The 23262-nt window shown below is 30.7% G+C and overlaps 3 protein-coding genes and 1 long non-coding RNA gene across 9 annotated transcripts; 2 read left to right on the top strand and 2 right to left on the bottom strand.

The window, feature by feature from the left end:
- Window positions 1–6005: 6005 nt before the first annotated feature.
- On the bottom strand, window positions 6006–7846 carry LOC125385769. Its single transcript, XR_007225387.1, has 3 exons — window positions 7717–7846; window positions 6231–6566; window positions 6006–6136 (listed from the first exon to the last, which is right to left on the bottom strand). It is a non-coding gene; the product is annotated as an uncharacterized LOC125385769 (long non-coding RNA).
- Window positions 7847–8124: 278 nt separating this feature from the next.
- Window positions 8125–11598, top strand: LOC100651785 (PRKCA-binding protein). 5 transcript variants are annotated; one of them, XM_020868264.2, is made up of 7 exons: window positions 8125–8391; window positions 8574–8620; window positions 8734–8877; window positions 9006–9062; window positions 9622–9940; window positions 10011–10206; window positions 10384–11598. In XM_020868264.2, the coding sequence occupies exons 2-7, from the start codon at window positions 8583–8585 to the stop codon at window positions 11070–11072; spliced, it is 1443 nt and encodes a 480-aa protein (XP_020723923.2). In that variant the 5' UTR covers window positions 8125–8391; window positions 8574–8582; the 3' UTR covers window positions 11073–11598. The 5 variants fall into 5 exon arrangements, with proteins under 5 accessions (XP_020723923.2, XP_048265138.1, XP_048265139.1 ...); XM_048409181.1 differs by lacking the exon at window positions 9006–9062 and having other exon boundaries at window positions 8127–8391; XM_048409182.1 differs by lacking the exon at window positions 8734–8877 and having other exon boundaries at window positions 8129–8391.
- A 1021-nt stretch (window positions 11599–12619) lies between these two features.
- LOC100649757 (glycosylphosphatidylinositol anchor attachment 1 protein) lies at window positions 12620–19908 on the top strand. The gene is made up of 10 exons (XM_003403270.4): window positions 12620–12866; window positions 13857–14074; window positions 14230–14386; window positions 15335–15543; window positions 16015–16232; window positions 16603–16790; window positions 16943–17070; window positions 17237–17430; window positions 17503–17673; window positions 17941–19908. Exons 1-10 carry the CDS (start codon window positions 12725–12727, stop codon window positions 18206–18208), a joined length of 1893 nt encoding a protein of 630 aa, XP_003403318.1. The 5' UTR covers window positions 12620–12724; the 3' UTR covers window positions 18209–19908.
- On the bottom strand, window positions 19082–22528 carry LOC100649647 (pleiotropic regulator 1). Of its 2 annotated transcripts, none has more exons than XM_048409521.1 (11): window positions 22311–22528; window positions 21819–22095; window positions 21539–21645; window positions 21331–21473; window positions 20984–21264; window positions 20676–20825; window positions 20385–20579; window positions 20175–20293; window positions 19934–20113; window positions 19701–19854; window positions 19082–19610 (listed from the first exon to the last, which is right to left on the bottom strand). In XM_048409521.1, the coding sequence occupies exons 2-11, from the start codon at window positions 21819–21821 to the stop codon at window positions 19551–19553; spliced, it is 1392 nt and encodes a 463-aa protein (XP_048265478.1). In that variant the 5' UTR covers window positions 21822–22095; window positions 22311–22528; the 3' UTR covers window positions 19082–19550. The 2 variants fall into 2 exon arrangements, with proteins under 2 accessions (XP_048265478.1, XP_003403317.1); XM_003403269.4 differs by having other exon boundaries at window positions 21349–21473; window positions 22311–22519.
- Window positions 22529–23262: the final 734 nt, after the last annotated feature.

Here is a 23262-nt window from a genome sequence, read left to right as displayed (position 1 = left end):
TATGTCCTTTATAAGGTCTGCTGGGTGTTTCCTTTTTAGTCTTCTGTCCATATTTGTGATTTTGTATGTTTCCGCAGCTAGCCGGTTTGTGTGTGTTGCTATTCTTAATTTGTATTTCTCGGAGTATCTGTTGATTTCTTCCTTGACCGTTGGCATTCCCAGGTCCCTTCGTATATCTTCGTTTCTGACGTACCAAGGTCCGTTTACTATTGTCCTGAGTATTTTAGCCTGTATTACCTCTATTTTGTTTATATGGCTCATTGCTGCCGTCCCCCATAGTGGTATTCCGTACGTCCAGATTGGTTTTATGATCGTTTTATATATTTTTAACTTGTTTTCTGTGCTTAGTTTGGATTTTCGGCTTGTTAGCCAATGCATTTGTCTTCTTGTTTTCTGTATTTTTTCTACTATTGATTTGATGTGTAGTTTCCAGGTGAGTTTTTGATCTAAGTGGAGTCCTAGGTATTTGACATGCTTTGTTTGCGTTATATGCGTGCCGTTCAATAGGATGTTTGGTGGTGTTTTCTTCCGTAGCGTGAATGTAATATGGTTGCATTTATTGGGGTTTGCTTTTATTTGTTTTTCTTGTAGCCAATTTTCTATTTTTACGATGTGTTCTTGTAGTATTTTGACTGCCGTTTCTGGGTTAGTATGCCTGACTAGTATAGCTGTGTCGTCCGCGAATGTCAATACTGTGCTGTTGGTAGTTGTTGGTATGTTCGCCGTGTATAATGTGTATAGTATTGGGCCTAGGACGCTTCCTTGTGGTACCCCGGCCTTGATGTCTTTAACTTGAGAATGTGTGTCCTTGATTTTTATTACGAAGGTTCTGCAGCTTAGGTAGGATTTTATTAAGTGGTGTATTTGCTCCGGGAATTGTTTCCTAATTGTTTGTAGTAGACTTTCATGGTTAATTTTATCGAATGCTTTCTCTATGTCTATAAAGAGGGCTGTGCAGTATTCCTTGTTTTCTAGTGCTACTATTATTTCGTTTATAAGCCTGTGCATTTGCTCTATCGTGGAGTGTTTGTTTCTGAAACCAAATTGGTGATCCGGTATTAGTTTTTTTGTCTCTATTATTGGTTTTATGCGGTCGTATATTATCTTTTCCAGTATTTTGGAAAATACTGGAAGCAGTGATATTGGTCTGTAAGATGCAGTTTGGTGCGGGTCTTTGCCTGGTTTATGTAACATTTTGATCTGTGCTAATTTCCATGGTTTGGGGAAGTATTGAATTCTTAGAATTGCGTTGAATATTACTGTTATTAGTCTTATTGCTTTTGGCGGAAAGTTTTTTAAGATTTTATCATTAATTAGGTCGATTCCTGGCGCTTTGTTGTTTTTTGTTTTATCAATTATGTTTCTAATTTCTTGTGCCGATGTTTTAGGTATGGTGTATTCCTTGTCAGCTGTGGTAGCAGTGGTTTGTGGATCCTCCTCCGTATGACTTTTGAGGTTGCTGTTGTTGATAATGTGTGGTGTGAATGTGTTGTAGAGGTGGTTGGAGAATTCTTCAGCTTGTTCTTCGTTGCTTCTTGCCCATGTGTTATCTGCTTTTCTGATTGCCGGGACGGGTATTATTGGCTTCCTTATTTTTTTCGTGGCTTTCCATAGTGAATAGTTGGTGTTCTAGTGTGTGGAGAGTGTCCCTATGAACTTTGCGAATTCGTTATCGTTGTGCTCCTTTATTTTGTTTTTTATTTCCTTTGTAAGTTTGTTTAAGTGTTTTTTGTTTTCTCGGGTTCTGTATTTTTGCCATTTTGCTTTTGCTTTTCTTTTTTCTTTGATTTTGTCGAGTATTTCTTGCGGGATTGTTATTGTTTGTCTGCTGGTTGGTTCGGGAGTAGTGGTTGTCCTTGCTGCTTCCTGAATAGTTACTGTCAATGTTGCTACTACCTGTTCTATGTGTTCAGGAGTTTTTAATGGGATGTTGCAGTTTATTTTGCTTTCTATTATTTCTTTGAAAGTTTGCCATTTGGTGGTTTTATTGCATAGTGTTTCTGGTTTGCTATAGTGAATTGGTTTGTTTCTGTATTCAACTATTATGGGTGTATGATCGGAGCTGAGCTCGAGGTTGGGTGTTATTTTTAGTTTATTTGTGTTTAGTCCCCTTGTAACTGCAAAGTCCAGAAGATCTGGTTTTTTGTTCAGGTCAGTCGGCCAATGTGTCGGTGTTCCTGTGGATAATATATTGAGGTTATTATTTCTAATGTATTTTTCCAGTGTTCTACCTCGAGGTGTAATGTTTCTTGATCCCCAAAGCGTGTGCTTTGAGTTGTAGTCTCCCGCTGCGATGTACTTGTCCCCTAGGTCCTGGAAGTATTCTTCCCACATTTGTGTTGTTATTTTGTGTCGCGGAGGCACGTATACTGCTGACAACTGGAAGTAGTTGCTGCTAGTTTGAACTGTAACAGTGGTTGCTTGTAAATATTCTTTGTTAACTTGGCTGTGAAGATAATGTTTGATGTCGTTTCTGACTATCACTGCTGTCCCTCCGTGAGCTTTTCCTGAGGGGTGTTTGGTATCATATATGGTGTAGTATGGTATTTTCAAATAGCTTTTTGTAGTGAAGTGTGTTTCTGAGACAAGTAGTATGTCTATATTATTATTGTATATGAATGTTTTAGTTTCGAGGGCCCGTTGTTGTAGGCCGTTTGAGTTCCAGGCTGCTATTTTTAGAGTGTCCGTTTTTATTTTTTGCTTAGCACGTTTGTAATTAGTTGTAGCATGACAGTGATTTGTTGAGTGATTTTCGAGCTATCGCGGGGAGACGCGATCGTTAGAATACACGCCAACGGGAGTCGTAAATTCCCGTTACGATTAGAATGATCGACACCACGAATAGTTCGATCCCCGTATTTCGATTAAGATAATAGGGGTGATTCAGGTATGATAACACTGTGGCTCACAGAGTTAAAATTTATATTTCCAACACTTAGTATACACGATTGAATAGATATAAACACTTAATAACTTAGCACGGTATGAGACTTAATGTTAGAAGTTAGGCGTTAGATTTTTGACTGTGGTAGGAAAATTTGAGAGATATAGGAACGGTGAGAGTTATAGAGAATGCAGGAACTCTAGTCACCGTGAGAGACGATGGAAAACTCTGAAGCTTATTCTTATTCGTGTTTTGTGAACTGGGACACTATTCTGTGTGTAACGTCAATTTACATCAGAGACCAGGCTACATATCGCGGACAAGATGGCACCTGGATGTCTGTAATAATCTTAAGTACCCACCATGGGTCTTGGAATTTTTATGGTTAAAGTCTTTCAGACCAAGCGAGGATCTTCTAAATTACTTTTACGATTATTATGTTTACTACGGATTAACACGGAAAGTTAGCCTTCCTCACATCTGGTATATTCCGTTAGCAACTATCTCCCGAGGGCAGCTAAAAATCCTTCCTGGTCCACCAACCGTCTTATTATCCAATCGGAGACGGTGTCTACTGCCCTCACTTCCTTAACCAAAATTATCATCAACAAAACCGATAGTTCCGTGTCCTTAGATACACCCACTCCTAGCTTTCCTCAGACACAGTATCGTCAGTAAGAGGCACTTATTCTATGCTCTTGGAATAGTCAACTTATCCTTACCAGTCTCTACTCTTATAACAGTCGCGTACTTAATATTGTAACTTAGTGTATATTCCGTTGTGACCGTTGAATTCGCAATAAAGTTCAACTAAAAGTAATAGTTGTGTTACGACTCAGCTACCTTATTTTATCCAACCCTCAAGTTACGTGACATGTGAATGGTCACTATGGATTTTCGGATTGTTTTGATTTCCTTGAACTGCCTGGGCATAGGAGATTGAAGGAGTAGAGAATTTTTTAGGACTGAGTACTTGGTTGGTTATCTCTTTGACTCTGGGTTTAGGATACTTATTTTTGTACAAGGTTTTGTAGGCTGAGCAACCTTTATAGTTCGCAGGATGCTCTCCTTGACAGAGGATGCACTTCACAGGAGTTTCTGAAGATTTAGTACACTGATCTGTAAAGTGAAGACCTGCACATTTAACGCAGCGGTAATTAATTCGAGCTAGTTAATTCAAATTGAAATAACTAGTCGAGAGGCCATGATTTGGATTAAAGATTAGAAGTGTCGGATTTTCCACAAGTTTAGAAAACATTTGGTTTATTTCTGTTTTAATTCACTTTCGACGGAGGGTCGTCACTGATTGTATTGTAAACTTCACTAAGCACTAGACACGTCTACACGCTTCGTCAGTCGTCGGCAGAATGTCACCGAACTTTACTGATTTTCCATCTTTAGAACAGTCAACATCTCTTGATCGGATTTCCACCCTTAAATCAGTCACTTACTTAACTTATACATACGCACCAGCGTAACTATCTTCTCTACAAAGTTGCTGGATTAAGCTATAATTTATAACTTGTTATCTCAGTGCCATACTTAATTTAACTACCTCTATTATCCTAACCGAAATAGGGGATCGATAATTTCGTGGTGTCGATTGTCTAATCGTAACGGGAATTTACGACGATCGCGTCTCTCCGCGAGTGGTCAAAACATATCGTATCTGATTATGTTATTTATTGTTCTTACTTTGTGTCCGACTTTTGCTAATTCCTCACATATATTTTTTGTGTTTGTTCTTGGGTGTAGTCCTCTAATTACTATTTTGTAGCTTTTTTCTGTTTGAACTGGTATGTATGATACCCAGCGTTTTTCTCCTTCAATTCCTCACTTTTCTAAAGATTTCTGGAGTTTTTGTTTGTACCTTTACTTGTTCTAGTTTTAATTGCTTTATACTGAAATTTTCCTTTCTAGCAGTGTTGTTCAATAATTCGATTAGGAAATCTATTATTTGGGTATCGATGTAAATCGGTGGTGGTTTAACGATAAGAGTTGTAGCCTTTCCTTTTGGGTCCGTATCTATCTCTCCTATTAGTAAACCGAATGAATTTCGGAGTGAGATGTCTTGTAGCCATTGTTAATTCATGTTCGTTGTATATATAACAATCGCGGGGTCGCGGTGCGCCGACTATACAAGGGCGTCGTTCGGTCCCAAGTGATGTACGAGGCCCCAATATGGGCAGACGATCTGATGGCGAGTCGTCGCAGTATCCTGCTCCTCAGGAGGCTGCACAGGGTAACCGCTATCAGAATCATTAGGGGATATCGAACGGTGTCACACGCGTCGGCGACCGTTCCGGCCCCCCTCACCCCGTGGGAACTTCGGGCACTGGCGCTGATACACCCATATGAGAGTATGGAACCCGGGAGAGAACTCGACCGAGCAGGCGGCTCCAGACGACCTAGGAACCGCTGAGGAAGACGCGTGGGACCACCGACGATTCCAGCTGATCAACGAGGGAGGCGAATATGGAGGCGCGGAGGCGGTCCTCACAAACTGGGAGACATGGAGAAGCCACGGCGGAGAAGCTAGACTCATATGTGTTAGCCACTGATGTTTTAAGGTAAAGCAATATGTTCGACCGTTCGCGAAAAGACGAAGCACGTCAACGGGAATCATAAATTCCCGTTACAACTATATAATCGACACCACGAAATGATCGATCCCCTATTTCATTTAGGATAATAGGGATGGTTGAATTGATTATAACACTAGATTAACAGGTTACAATATACACCTTATTCCAACAACTTTGTAGATATAGACAGTTATGCACGATGCGTATAGATATAAGTTAAATAGGTGATTGATCTAAGAGTGAAAACCCGATCAAGAGATGTTGACTATTCTAAAGATGGAAAATCAATCTGGAGATGACTGATCTGACGATGGTAAACCAGTGAAGTTCGATGACGATACTGTCGTAGAGGAAAACTCTTGCTGGGTGTTGGTCGCCCCACCACTGGTTGCTTGCGGGTGGAAATCCCGGGAAAAATGGAAAAACCCATCTTTCTCTACTTTTTACCTGATGAAACAATAACCATAAGGAACGTTTCGACTTGAATATATTTTATAACGATTAAGGGCCCTAACTGTAAAATACAAATGCTTAGTTTCATTACAGTTCCATAGGATTATTGCGGTCCGACTAATTATATTTGCACAGCTAGTGGCCGCCTCGGCCGAAAGATGGATCCCGGGTTACGCACAAAGTGACCGGACACCATGCGAGTGACATATCATATCTAAAATGTATTTTGCTGGAGTAGCAAATATTGGACAAAACTGTTGCAATTTGTAACAGATAATGGCGTAAATGTAAAAGGAGCTGTACTGAACCTAGGTTACTTGCATTCGGCTGTGCATCGTGGGGTCCCACAGGAATCAGTTTTAGGGTCGCTCTTCTGGGATCTGACCTACGGCACGATACTCCGGAAGCCGATGCCCTCGGACACGGCGCTGACGTATTATGCCGATGACACGGGGCGTGGTCGCCACAATTAGAGGGTTGAAGCTAGAGTTGGGACTGTGTCCGCTGAGAAGGGTTGTAACCCTGTGGATCTGCACCAGAGACTGTCACGGGACACCTTAAGCCAGGTATAACCTACAGTTGGAGGAGGCGGAAGTCGAGATGAGAATCCAGGTGAAGTATCTGGGCCTCACCATTAGACAGACCTATGGTGTATAGTAAAAAATACTGTTGAAATATTCGAGGGCATACACAAGTAAAGAACTTTTTGTGTGTTAACGGTGGGTACACGATTTATGCCATACCGGACAAGCGAAGCGATTTTTTAAAAAGCTATTTTCTATCCGTGGCTTTCATTAGTTTAGCATGTATGTATTTTTCCGTTCAGATTTTATTACCAGTCTTAATAGCATCCACGAAGGTACTGAGAACAATAGTCAACACCCCATGGTGTGTTAGAAACGAGGATATACGCAAAGACTTGAAAATACAAACGGTCAAAGAAGAAATTGGCAGGTACGCAAAAAAAAATACAAGGAAAGAATGGCAACACATCCAAACCAACTGGCTGCTGAAGCGAGCAAAACTCTCATAGAAAGAAGACTAAAAAGAAAACACCCCACTGATCTCACTAAAGAAATAAAATAGTCGAACTCGAAGATGGTATCTACATGTTATTTAACAATTAAGCTAGAAAAATTTACCGAATTTCCAGCTGGACAAATTGTAAAGTACAAATTAAATAATAATAAAAAAAAAGAAGAAAAAACATGCGCTTGTATTAAAAATGTATAAATGGTTGAATTTGAGGAACTGCTCGATTTCTACCACTAATCTGCTACAACAGGTTCTGTTATATTTCTGCTGACAATCTACTAACATAATCGAATATAATAGATCCTGTATCAAGTCTGCAGACTTTTCGTACATAAAAGCTGGTAACAGGTTTTCAACAGAATCTGCTAAAACAGATTTGGCTATCTGAATACTTATTCGCGTCGCGTCATATACAACTCATGGAACAGACGAACAAAAGAAGTAACATAAGGGACGTGGCGTCATGTGATATCAAGAATTCATTAAAATAACCCTCAATAATATATGCGAAACGACGTACATACTTGTTAAAATGTTAAAATGTTAAAAGTGACGCATGTAGGCTGGAAGTTTTGTACTAAAAATTATATTTTCCTAACTACTTATTGAAATACATAGATTTTTAGAGAATTAATAAAATTTGCATGCAAAATATAGTAAGGAAAACACATACATTTATTTATCAGTGCAAACATTTTTGAAAGTGGAATTTATTGTTACGTCGATCGAGGGTAGTATTATGTATTGTATCACCTGTACCTCACATAACATGCTCGATTCTCGACGCTTGCTAGGGAAAACCATCTGAAAATTGAGTCGCTTCGGTGCTTCTTTTTGTATATGAGTGTTGAGATCTATTTACGTGATCGTAAATGGTCATTCCCAAAAGGGGAACCTTGTAACTGGGATCAAGATCATATAATCGGGTCTCGTGATTCACATACCGAAACACCGAGCAGAGACACTCTGTTCATTTCTATCTCTAAAGAACTAGAACTTCATTGTCTTCCATGTTGATTTCTCACGACTCAATTTTCGGACAGTTTTCTCTAGCAAGTGTCGAGATCTGTTTATATGATCTTGCTTATAATTACTAGAAAATTTATCAGTACCAATAAAATCACGCGTAAAGTAACCAGCAGTAAAATGTACTTACTTTTATGTTTATGTTTTCAATAAATGTTTCTAAAGTAATTATTTACAAAAGAAAAATTTCGTAAAGGGTTATATATCTATAAAAAAGTATCAGTTATGAAAATTAATTTAATTTGTTTTCAATTATTTGAATCTGTATGCACATCTCTACATATATGTACATGATAACGATGCAACACACAGTAACAAAGAATCGATTATATTTATTCCTTGGAACTGGGAAGTAAAGTTTATATGTGTCATATTGACTTGTTTCTTTAATATAAGCAGTTCATAAAGGTATTAGGATTAGTATTTGTCTTTAATGTTACGCGTTTATTCTGTTACAGTTTATCACAAATTACATTAAAAATACATGGATTTTAATGTATATTACTAAAATATTTTATTTAATTATAACTAACATTACATCTAAAAAATTAAAGCGTTGAACACTAACTTAATCTTTATTAACATTGCAGATTGCAAGTATGGATTATGATGATTTCTTCTTCGAAGAAGATAAGATGTTGGTTTCATACAATTGATTATTTACTTATTGATATGTGTTACATTTCAATTTAAATATGCTTTCTTTTTCTTGTAAAATGCATGTTTGTATGCCACGGTACGGTGGGATAGTCTAGTGGATCAAACAGTACTATCTACAAATAATGTAACTTTAACAAATATTGTCGATGAATCTAAAGAAAGTTTTGTTCCATTAACCACCGTGCCATCAGCTAATGCACAATTGCATCAATTTACTACAATGGAAAATCGCATGTATGCATTTTTATGTTCCACTATTTTGTCTTTCATTTAAATTTCTTTTACTAACATTTTCTATAATACATTTAAGAGATATCACAAACTGTATGTTTTCTGTTTCTTTTAATCATTATGGAACGTAGACCAGATGTAGAACTGGTCAATCAAGATCAGTCTCTTCATCATCTACCCAATAATACGTAAGTTTTGATAATAATGTGTTTAATGCTAAAGTTATATTTTAATATATTAATTGGTACTTAATTTGTTTATAGTGTTTCATAAAAATTAATAACATAATTCAGTATTTTTTAGTTTAATATTTCTAAACATTTAATTATTATCAGAACATTCAGGTAAGGATTTTTTTTTACCAGTTATTCGATACAGATTTGTATTTAAATTGTTTTATTCTTCTTTATTTATATATTAAGCTTTATTTTATGAAATGTCATACCTCTAAGCTTTTAAAATTATTTTGTATCTATTTATGCACATTATTAGCTGTTAAAAAATATTATAAACAATAATATAATAGATAGTTTTATGTTAATGTACAGCATACTTTATATTTATATGCATTTATATTAGAAGTATTATTAATTTATTATTATTGTTGTTATTATAATAAATATGTTTATAACTTATTTCATGCTAAGAATATGAGTATGGAAGCAAATTGTATCAAATAAGTATTATACCATTAATTTATGTGAAACAATATATTAATGTATTCTTTTGTTTTATTAATTTATACAGGGGTATGACCATAACTTCTGGCAATATTGTAATACAAAAAGATAGCAGTAATCTTATTGGCATAAGTATTGGAGGTGGAGCACCATTATGCCCCTGCTTGTATATTGTACAAATTTTTGACTATTCACCTGCAGCTATAGATGGTACTTTACAATCAGGAGATGAACTTGTAGCAGTAAATGGAGTATCAGTTAAAGGAAAGACAAAAGTAGAAGTTGCAAAAATGATACAATCTTGTGATTCTGAAGTCAGTATTAATTATAATAAATTACATGCTGATCCTAAACAAGGTCGTACTCTTGATATAGCTTTGAAAAAGGTATTTATTGTCTAAACTTATATATTTATTATAAATAATTACATTATTTTAAACCTTAAATTAATTTTAGGTAAAACATAGATTAATTGAAGGAATGGGAAGTGCAACAGCAGATGCACTTGGATTATCACGTGCCATTCTTTGTAACGACGCACTTGTACAACGATTAATGGCATTGCAGCGCACAGAAAATTTGTATAGAGGTTTAGTTTCCCATGCTAATGCTACTTTACATAGCTTTTTTGATTTAATACAAATATACAAAGGTATTGTTATACATTTTTAAATAAATTATCAAATTCCAAAAATCACTTTTAAATTTAACTGTGTCAAAAATTATTCAATTTTGAGATTATATATATATATTTATAATTATATATATATATTTATAATTTTATATATATATATATATATTTTAAGTATCATTACATTGCATATTTTAGTATTTGGTGATGCCTTTGCTGCAATAGGAGTAAGAGAACCACAACCACGAGCTAGTGAAGCTTTCAGACAATTTGGTGAACAACATAGACAAATGGAAAAATATGGAATAACAATTTTAAAAAATTTGAAACCTATATTAAATGATTTAGGCACATATCTTCACAAAGCTATTCCAGATACTCGATTAACCATAAGCAAATATGCTGATGCAAAATTTGAATATCTTTCTTATTGCTTGAAAATAAAAGAAATGGATGATGAGGAACAAAGTTACGAAGAACCTTTTTATCGAGTGGAAACAGGCAATTATGAATATCGTCTAATCTTAAGATGTCGACAAGAAGCTCGTGCGAAATTTGGTAAACTTAGATCAGATGTACTTGTAAAACTCGAATTGTTAGACAATAAACATGTTCAAGATGTCGTATGGCAATTGCAAAAATTTGCAACTGGTTTAGCAAAATATTATGCTAATACACGGGACTTATTATCCTCTGCAATGTTATTTCCTGTTGAAGTTGATTTATCACATTCTGCATTCCAATATAAATCTACTGGTCCTCAAGTAATAATTGATGGAGAGGATGTAGATGAATTTGAACCTGAAGAAAAAGCAAATATAAATGAAGATTTACTTATAGATACACAAAACTTTCCACTAATAACATCAGAATCTAACAACATGTAGCAATGTGCTTCTTGTTTGCAAAGAATTTTAGGAACTATTACGATCTTTTATTAATATTTAAATATGAATGATATTATATATACAGTGAGCCTTTTCTAGTGTATCATACTTTTACTATTTTTAATGAAATTCTGTTCTAGTTTCATTCTTTTTCATAATACAAAAAAATGAAACCAAAGATTATTATTTAAAAAGAACCATATAATTCTAACAAATCTGTATAAAAGAAAAATATATATATAAATACCCAAAGTATCATGTTTTCTATAATACTTGATACTTGAATATGTATATATATTACATATATATTTTTTCTTTTTTTTCTTTTGCTATTTTAAAAATATTTAAATATATTAATATATATATTTAAATATATTAAATATATATTTAAATATATTAAATATATTTTATATACATATAAATATTTATTAAAATTGTCTTCATACATAAGTATTCATTGTAAGGTATAAAAATGTATTTGTTACATTCTAAATTCTTATAATAAATGTATATTCTATGTCAAATGAATATTATTTTTGTAAAAATTATAAATATTTTAAAAATATTAAACATTTATTATTTAAGTATGATCAAATCAAATTATTCATTAGTTAAGTTAAACATTTACTGAAATAGTTTAACATGAAAAAATTTTTTTATAACAATACTTATGCAATAGTATAAAAATTACAATATATAATGTATATCTATTATTATTACATATATACATATATTGTAGTATTAATTGATTTTAAACAATAATATTCTGTAAAAGGATAACCTTTTGTACTAATATCTGTAATTATTATGGAACTATAATCATGAAAAACATCTACATGTTTCAACAATATTGTGAAATGCTCAGAATAATTTTTAAAACTATTTATGTTTATATTTATTTAAATATAAAATATTATCACGAACATAAAATAATATTAGATCTTTCTGCAATATATTTACATATTTTTTTAATTATTTTCTAAATGTCATAATTGTTTATTTGAAAAACCTCAGGTCAGTATATATCTATTTCATTAAAAAGTAAGGATTAAGTAAATCATAAATAATTATTTTATGTATTATAACTTAAGTTATACCAATATGCTTATTAAAAATTTACTTTATTTATTTATGCATTTATTCATATCTATTATGTAATTTTTTAATGTTTTTCGTCATTAATGTTTGTATTTAATTTTACTATGATGCTATTATATAGTAATACTAATACTACATGTCATAATATTAAAATAGAAAACTCATTGATTTCTTGAGTAAAAATTTCATTTTACATGTGATTTGTTAAAAAGAAATTAAATTTATATTTTTGAAATGTTAAGTATCATAACTTTACACCTTTTCTGCAATATAGATTAGTAATGTATATTAAATTATTTAAAAAACAATTAAAATCTTTTAAACAAATGTACGAATTTAGGTATTAATTTCAAAATACTCATTCTAATTAAAACTAAATAAAACTAATTATATCTAAGATATTGTATATATACATATATTTTTAATAGCATATCTATAATATGATAGAGTTTATCAAGTAACTAGTAAGATAGTAATTAAGTTTAACATGGATATATGCAGTCAGAGATTTTCTCGAATACAGCATAAATGAATAGAACTAGGTAGAACTGACAATGGGGTTATTAACGAATCCTGCGACAGGATCTGGAAAAATAATAAAATTTTTATTGAAACGAGAACGACCACTTTGTTTCTTCTTATACATTAGCGGCATTATTTGGATATTACTTCTTGCTTTACCCATATTCAACGATAGTAAGTATGAAATTGCATTACCTAAATCAAAAAATTAGGTTATGTTATAAAAATAATCTAATAGAAAATATTAACATAAGTAATTAATATTATAAATATCAATTATTTTTATTATTTATATTTGCTACATAAATAAAATAGGATTTATATATAGATTATTTTAGTTTATTATCAGAATGACATCATACATGTATTTTATAATATTATTTATACAATGTGTTTTGTATAATGGACCAAATATTTTTAAGGTGTATAATACTGATTAAAATAAGAAAACACATGTCTTATTAATATGAATTTATAAAATAATTATGAAAATATTCAGTATTTTATGTCATCTGTTAAAGTTGTAAGTGGACTGCGGATTTTTATATATTTATAGGAAATTTGAAAGTACAAAATTGCACAGAGTACACGTAAAATAAAAAAATATATAAATACCCAAAGTATCATGTTTTCTATAATACTTGATAAATAAAACAATTCCCTATTGAGAATCTACCTTTTTAATTATATTGTACAGAATATGAATGTGCATAAAAATTTGCAATTTACTTACAAAGATATGCGATATAGAACTCAGATTATATTTTAGCATTTCAACATATTATAAAATATAGAATATATGTAAGAGTTATATATAATATAAATATAAATAGAACATTTTTTTAAATATTTTCTGTTTTTATCTGAAGATTTTTGCATTCAAATAAAAAAAAAGCTAAAAATACAGAATATATTATATAAAGAAGTAAAATGAAGATCTGACTTTAAACAAACTGTTATTTTTATTTTTTTCTGGTAGATAGAACTATTTATTTTAATGAATTATATTATATGTAAATTAATTCTTCCAATTCAAAGTAGTAATAGTATTTATTGCATCATCCATACATTATTCAATGTTTTTGAATACTACACATAATATCAATCTAACATATATACATATAATAATATTAATATATATATATGTATTTTTTAAACATGTAGATACCTATTTCTCTGAAAATGCTTTATTGCCAGGATTGGTTACGAAAGAAAGTAACTTAGCGCAAACAGCAAAACAGTATTATATACATTTAATCCATGAAATGAAACGATATCCTGATGTAATGCCATATGCATGGTTAGCTGCTAAATTAAATCAGCTTCATTTGGATGTTTTTACACATAATTTCACATTAGTATATCCTTTTCAAGAGCAACAGGTAAATGAAAAAACATCATTTATTTTTATTAGGTAGTTTCTCAGATATTTCTTTAAATTAATTATTAAGTGAGTTATACTGTCATCAAAGAAAGACAAAATTTTGAAAGATATAAAACATATTTCGTAAAAATATAAAGATTGGTACATTTATAGTTTACAGGCCAAAATATATATGGGATTATGAGAGCTCCAAGAGCAGCTAGTACAGAAGCAATTGTAGTTAGCGTCCCTTTTAGACCAATTAATAGTATTTATTTGGATACTGCACCTTCTATTGCTCTTCTTCTTGCATTTGCTAAATTTTGTAGAAGTAAGTATTTACAAAAAATATAATTAAATTGTTTTTTAATAATTCTGATAGTATTATCTTATAATAAAATGAGAAGTGGCTTTGTGTTATGTACAAATAAGCTTGGATAATAGTTTTGAAATATATAAATATCATGAAAATAAATGAAAGTTTTAACACGTTCGTCGCCACGTCGCACATATCTATGCGATAGGTATACTTCTGTGGGGGCCCCATCACCAAGGTATGGTGACGCTCTTCTTATCGAGTTAATTAAATATACGATATTATATATAGGGTATACAACATAAAAATATTAAAAACACATTATACCATACTTTTTATTAATTTATATTCTGGATAATATATTATATTAATCTATATCGCATGGTATTTGTTAAAACATTCCAAACACATTTGGGGTGATTTTGGGCACTTCGAACAATAGTTGTAGATTCCCTCATCACTACTCTCCTCAATTTCAAATATATTTTCACACTATTTACTGAACATTTTGAGGATGAAAAAGTCACTGATGTGCGTCTCACAAGTATGGTTCTCGATTAAATGAAAGATCTGAGATATCTGCCATGAGATCCCTCGGAATACTCTAGCTGGGAAGCTTATCGCTTTCTCCATTTCAAAACTAAATAATCTTTTCTTTACAATGAACAAACAATGAGTCTAAATAATGAGTCAAAGGCAATAAACAATGAATCGAAGGCGATAAACGATGAATTCCCACTTATCGCTCTATTTACATTCTGCGTACCGGCGGTCGGATTTGGGCCCCGCAGGAAACTTAGCCGAATCACGCTGGGCGACGAACGTGTTAAAATAAATATGTGTAAAGATAAAAATGTAATTCTATATAAGGATTATGTTTATTTTTTATATAATATAATTACTTGTATTATTTAGTTATGTACTTTTATTTTATTAATAATGTATTAAAAACTTGATTTATAGAACAGAAATACTGGGCAAAGGATATTGTATTCCTAATAACAGAACATGAACAATTAGGAATACAAGCGTGGTTGGATGCATATCATGGAGTTACTAGTGGTAACAAAGGTATACTTATATCTGGAGATCTTCCTGGTCGTGCTGGCTCCATTCAAACTGCTATTAATTTGGAATTACATTCAATGAAGATTACATCTATTGACGTTAAAGTATGTTTGTTTTATTAAATTTTAATTAACTAAAATTCTAGAGTGGAGTTATTATTATACATTTTTATTTAATTTTAATTACCTAATAATCCTTTTCTATTCTGTAAGATTTGAACATTAACAATATGTGTAAATTTATGTACAAAAATATTTAAGTAATTTATGTTGTGTTTTATTTTAAAGCAAAAAAAGATTAAGAATCAATTTCATTGAATAAATTTATTGTCTCTCATTCATCTGCTTGTTAAACAAAATTAAAATTTTTATTTCAGCTGTATTAAAATAAATGAAATGAAAAAATGAATGAATGTTTATAATACTTGAAAATATCCAAAATGTTTCAATTTATGCAGTAATTATTATTTATTTGACAAATATTATTATTCTTAAATTGTAGATAATACATTCGTAAAAAAATTCGTAAAAAATATCATTTTATCTAGAATCATATAAAGTTTCTTTTTTCTCTAGGTAGAAGGATTAAATGGTCGATTACCCAATTTAGATCTTTTTAATTTGGCACAAAATATGATAGCCAAGGAAGGAATTCGACAATCATTTCAAAAACGTTTTAATGTTAAATATAAAAATAAGTTTAACTATTGGTGGTATCATTTCAATACACTTCTGATGATGATTACAAGTCAAGCTACTGGAATTCCAACAGGAAATCATGGACTTTTCCATAGGTATCTAATAACTATAAAAAATCATGGAAGATTTATTGTTAATTTGTTATTCATAATATATATATATATATGTATATATGATTCCATTTACAAATCTAAAAGTATTTTTTTTTTTATCTAGCATATTTTTCAAAACGTTTGTAATAACAGATTAAAATAACATTACTGAAATTAATGATGTTAATATGCATGGTATTAATTAATGTATAAACAAAAACCATCCTGTTTTATGTCTTATTTGGTTGGTCAGATTTATAAATTCTCTTGTGAGAAATACTGATTATTTTACTTTTCAATAAGGATTATTGTATTTTAATTATTATTGTTTTCTCATCATTTAATAGTTTTCCTTTATTGAATATTGTTATAGGTTCGGTATTGAAGCGATTACTTTGGAAGGTTTTGAAAAGCCTGGTCAACAAAATTCTAATGGAAATTTTTATCAAATTGGTCGTATTGTAGAAAGTATAGTACGATCGTTAAATAATTTATTAGAACGTTTTCATCAATCTTATTTTTTTTATCTGCTTCCATCAACAGATACTTATATTTCTATTGGTGAGTGAAAACCAATGTTTTGTTTTTCGTTATTAAAAAATTTACAAACTTAGAAAATAAAAAATTCATTGCAATATATAATTATATACAGAGTTAGTCTTTATATATTTAGTAATGAAATATAAATAATTATCATTGAAAAAATATTTTAGGACTTTATATAAGATCTTTAGTCTTAATTATTGCTGGGATATTTGTAAAGGCATTTTCTATTTGGCAAAGGCTTCAAGTATCCACTTCTGTAGAAGATAAGAAAAACACCGTTATTAAACAGTCAAAGGTTTGTTTTTTTAACTTTCTTTTTACATGTTTAACTAATAAGTAATAAGCTGAAAATTTAATATTTATTATTGATAAATATAGAATATTTGTTTAAGCCATAAATTGATATATTTTCTGTAATTATAACAAATATTATATACTTATAACATATACTTTTTTTATAGGATGATGGATTTGACATTGGTGTTATTATGTCAGAAATATTATGGAGCCATATTTGTGGTGTTGTAATTGCAACATCCCCATTCCCACTTACTTATTTTGGTAAAAAAGTAAATTCTCATACAGAAGACTCTATATATTTGGGTTTTGTTGCAATAACTATCTTAACATTAATATGGCCATTTTATTCTAGAAGGTAACTTCTCATGTTAATTCATTAACTGATGCCATAATAAGTTATACTTAAATTAATTATTGTTACTTCTAGGCAAATGAAATATAAAAATGCAGCTTTAATTTGTGTGATTGCACTAGTAGAGTTTGGTACTGTATTAATGTGCATAGCAATGCATAATTTTTCTTTGGCACTTCTGACTGCTGTAATTTATGTACCTTTTGTATTTGTTCTACCAATTGCACCAAAACAAAATCTCACCAAGTAAGTATATTTTGAAGATTAAATTCTTTTTAGATCATATTTTTCAAAATATCAAATAAAACGTATTGTCCAATTTGATTTATATTAAAATATTTAAAATATTATAGTTCACATAACTTATTAATTTACAAATTGTTTTTCCTAAATACAAAAAATTATTAATTACAAATTATTGTCTCTTATTCTTTTACATCGTAAAAACATTTTTAAAGAAAAACTGGAATATTATTTAGAATTATTAAAATCTATAATACAATTATGTTGCAGATCACGCAAAATGCTTTCTTTTATGTGGGTTTTTCTACATCCATTTATGATTGCAAGTTTATTCATAATGTGTTACACATACATGTATTTTTTTTCTGATTCCCTTCCCTCAATTTTATTTCGAGGATATCGTGCTACAAAGCAAGCATTTGTTTTTAGTATCATGGATTCAATGATTTATGGGAATTGGTTATATGATGTAACAGTTTTCACAATGTTTCCTATTTGGTTTATATTTTGGAACATTTTATGTTTTAATATAGTATGAATTCCTAATATATGTAAATAGTTCTTTTTATCATAAAAATTATAATTATGGTAACTTATTATTATTATTATCTAAGAATTTTATGGAACACTGTATACTGTATAATAAGAAAAATTTGTTAGTAGTGTATCATATTTCATCAATATGAAAAACTATTTATACTATTATTTATTCCTGTTAATTAAGATGCAATAGACAGTCACTGCCTATTATATATTGAATAGAATATTTATTTATAATATTTAAAACTTTCGATTTTGAATATTATATAAATTTAATTTGTATAATGTATTCAATTTTTTATGTGATTATAAAATATTTTGATTAAATTATTGCATAATGAAAACAAATATCAAATAAAAAATGGGCTAAACTTTACTATAGGGGACAAACAATTACTGAAATTTTTTGCAATCTTGTAATTTTCAACATGTAAAATACAAAGATAGAAAATATAAGTTCTAAAGTGTAGAATCTATTGGTTCAACAATTAAAACTATGTAAAACTGGGCATTTTTTAGTATTCCACACGTTACTTTAATGCCATAATTACTAATTTGATAATCTATCGAAGATTATCAAAATGTATTGCATGTAATGCCTCGAAAAAATGGAGCTTATAACAGAAGAAGAACATCTTAATATAGTTACCACAAATATGTTTATAAAAGCGTCTTTATTTACATATATTACGGGCGAAGTTCGCAGAAATGATACGGAATTGAGATGGGTTAGGGTTAGGTTATAGAAGAAAAGAATCTAAAGAAAGTCAACAGAAAAAAATATTTCGAATATTTATTGACGCATAGAAGGATTTATAAAACCAATACATGTGAAAATAGGAAACTTTCTTAAAGAAGAATTTAACTTAGATGAAGAATTATAAAACACAAATATATTCTGCCAATCTGATTTTTGTTACAAATTATAATTTATGAGAAACTTAAAATTAATAATATATATTATACAAAACATTTTTTTGTGTTTCTTTAGTTTCTTGGCTATCTTTAGTTCTGATTGTTCCGGAAAGGTGATCAGGATGTGATGAAGATATCCAGTCTTATTGATCAGCTGATTAATTAAAAATGTTGTTATGCTGATCACCTTTCCGGAACATTCAAACCTAGATGTAGGAGCGTTTTTTCAGAAGCACATTACTATTAGCAACATCTTGATAGAATCAACTGCAATGCTGACGAAACGTTGGAATTCTTTTCCTTTTGGACACAGCTCTTTCCTGGAAGCTTCATACAGTATTAGTCAAATCAGTGTTAAATGTATCAGTGCTAATTGTAACAGTGTGAATAATGACAGTTCAGGATACGATAGCTTCAAGATTTGCTTAATATTTTCTCCGCTTTATTATATCTGGTCTCCAATTTACAGGATGCGTCTCTTCAGTCTAAAAATAATAATAATAAAATAATAAAATAATAATGTTTTTTTATCGAAGTTATTGGCATAATTAACATTTAAAAGATAGCTTTCTTACAGCAGTATCATCTTCTTTATATACTTTGATTGTTTTATCTGCTTCTGTTGTAATCATGCGAGTACCAGACATGTCAAATGTAATACTAAATACTCCAGCTTCACTATCCATTGAGCCCGGTTGAACGGGTGCTTGTAAACGTTGGAAATTATACCTTGAAATATATACGTATAGTAAATAATGCTGAAAATCAGTTGAAAAAATATAATCTTTATACGAAATACTATATTTACCCTGTTCTCCAGTCCCAAAGATGCATAGTACCATTATCTGCTCCAGAAACTAATACGCCATCAGCATTAACAGCTAAACAATTAACTATTGCATTATGACCAGATAAATTCTGAATGAATTTTCCTTCTGGACATTTCCATTGCTTAATATTATCTGGAGATGCTGATGCGAACATATATCTAATGAACAATATAAATTAGATGGAGGAATTTACAATCTAAAGAAATACAGTACACATACAGTGATGGATGAAAAGTCACAGCTCTTATACTTTTCTTGTGATTTGTTAAAGTAGCTCTAGATCTTCCAGCAGCTAAATCCCATAATCGTATAGTGCAATCGTGACTTCCAGTGACAATCTAGTAAAAGAAAGAAGTAAAAACATATATAGATAAATATTTTTTTAAATATATATATCAAATTATTTGATGAATTGTTTGGTTGCGATACCTGTGGTTCAGCTGTTTGACAAATTACACTAGCAACTGTGTTAGTGTGACCAACAAGTGTATGTACATTTGCTTTGGTTCGCATATCCCATACTCTTGCAGTAGAATCTCTACCTGCAGTTACTAATACATCAATACTAGGATGTAATGCCATGGAATAGACAGCTGATAAATGTCCATGATAATGTCTTATAACCTGTAAAAACAGTAGAAATTGTAAAATATGAACTACTGAATATTAATTATTGAGTACATAAAGTAATAATATATATAATTAAAATTACGTTGTAACCTTGTTGTACTCAAGATCCCAACATTTCACTTGCCGATCTTCTCCACAAGAAAATAAATATGGGTGTCTTTGAGAAAATGCAAGTCCACGAACACTGCTTATATGACCAGTCAAAGAAACTTTCAATTTACCAGTTGCAAGATCCCATATCTGAAATTTTTAAAAGTATTATGTAATAATATAATTAAAAAAAAGGCTATTAAGATCTACAAAATTTATGACCAAAATCAGTTTATAAAACTGTATAAAATAACATTGCAATATATTATACAATTTAATACAAATATTGAACGAAACAATAATCTTACTTTAATCACTCTATCTGCAGATCCTGTTGCAAACCATTCATTTCCTGGTTCAACAGCACAACACCTTACCCAACCAAGATGACCACTAATAACCCTATATAATTTCCATGGCGCATGCCACTTAGGTTTTGCCATTGATGGTGTCTTCTTCTGTGGTATGATTAATGACATATTAATTGAATTTCCTCCTGAATTTGTTTGCGTTGTTACTACCATATTGTTGTTTTGTATAGGGTTATAAGAAATAACTGCAACATTATTATTTCCTCCAAAAGATTCGTCTGCAAACAATACCATTGTTATTAAATCAATAACATATATAAATATTATTATGATATAAGTAATACATGTATATTTATAAATACCGCCTGGTGGAGGAGGATCTGTATTTTCATTTTCATTTTGTATTTTCATTATATTGTTAGTTTTGACACGTGCCAATACAGGACCATAAGAGTCTTTTGCTTTTACAGATTTTTTCATTTTTTGTCTATAAAACATTATTTTTATCATTTTCTAATGTTCATTTATATTATAAATACAAAATATACTTACAAATTAGAATCCACAGGTGGTAAAGTGCCTTGATTTAATAAAAACATATCATGTGTTCTCTTTAAAGATCGAAATACAAGAGTATGTACAGAATGCCTTTGTACATCCTATACAGAAAAATGTATGTAATTTAGCAATTTCTTATTTAAAAATCATTATGTACTATAATATATTTTTTTTGCCCGTAACGTTACTTAAGGGAAAAATTTCTTTTTTCGGTTTGATAATTACACAGTCTAAAAATGTGATTAGTAGCTATTTTATAAAAAGTATAGCTTACCATTTTTATGAATGTAAATATTGCTTGAATTAATATAAACTTAAAAGTAAATACTGTAATTCACGGTCATGTAAACAAATATACTCTATAGCATAGAGTATAGGGTCTATTATGTATGTATACCGAAAGCACGATTGCATACACAGGCTGGAAACTTTGGTAGTGAGGTACGGCTTTTAATGTTGAGAGATGTGCTTTACAAATCGGCCGTTAGTTATAGCGCTGAGATCGATTTGTTAAAGTTTTGCATTTAATGCCATCTTCGTCATCCTTACCACTGAAGATAAAGAATATGAACTAAACTATATTTCACATATAACATTTTGCAATTTATTTGAAGTAAACATATACCATTTCACATTGCGGTGTAGAAAAATATTGTTAAAAAAAATGTAGATTAGATAATAAAGTTCAGTTGTAGTTCTGCTTGCAAGTACAGACATAAGCTTGCGCTACATGACAAAACTTAAAAAATTAATTGAAGCGCCTTACTTGAGAACACTTGAGAAACGTTTTCCTCTCATTAAGAGTCTTATCTCCATCACAGGAAGTTTCATGTTGATTTTTCACGACTCAATCGTCGAATGGTTTTCTCTAGGCTCCAATATATGAGTATCGAGAACTGTTTATATGATCGCGGTTCGAAGTATACACTTGTGCTTTTTTTCACAGCTACGTTCTTTTTCATTTTATTTTCTTTTTTATCGCTTCTTTTTCAGCTTCTTTTCATTTTATTTTTTATTCCTTTTTTTTTGTTTATTTTGTTGTACGATTATATTTCTTTTAAAAAATGGAATTTAGCTAATTTACCTGCTTCAAAGGAAGCGGCTATTGCCTGAGCCCGTGAGCACAGGCTGTTACGAGTAAATAAGAATTGCGGTGTTCATCGAAAATCGATATATGAAGGAGTAGAGCACGAAATTGGTCGATTTCGATGTTTTGTCGGTCGTGGGAAATATAGACAGTATGCAAGATTAATTTATTTTTTGATGAAGTTCGCCTGCCTTTAAGTAAAGCAATTAAGTAAATTTTTAATTTATTTGCCTAATTTTAATGCATTATTCAAATTATTTAAAAAATTATTTTATTTTGTTTAGATTAATGTACTGCTTTGTGTAAGATTTCTCATATGAGAATACCGCGTATGAACTGTGCGACCCCACCTTAGGCAATGATTGTACGCTACTATCAACCGTAACAATTACCGCGTGGTTTCGCTGTGTCGGGAGATAATAGTTTTTTTTTTTTATTTATTTATTAGAATATTTACAATCAATTCTCGTTGAGAATTTTCAGTAACTTAATTTGGCGAGATACAATGATATGGATTATAATAGTTTCATATTGTTGGTTTTAGTAGAAACTAAGGATTTAATCTAGAGGGTATTTTCTTTTTAGTCTGCGGATCTGGTCCGTCGTGTCCAGTAGTTGGGTGACTAGTGGG

Source organism: Bombus terrestris, chromosome 10, assembly GCF_910591885.1.
Source record: "Bombus terrestris chromosome 10, iyBomTerr1.2, whole genome shotgun sequence".
NCBI classification, from domain to species: domain Eukaryota; kingdom Metazoa; phylum Arthropoda; class Insecta; order Hymenoptera; family Apidae; genus Bombus; species Bombus terrestris.
Note: the sequence above shows the minus strand (reverse complement) of the source record. Positions and strands in the feature narration are given on the sequence as shown.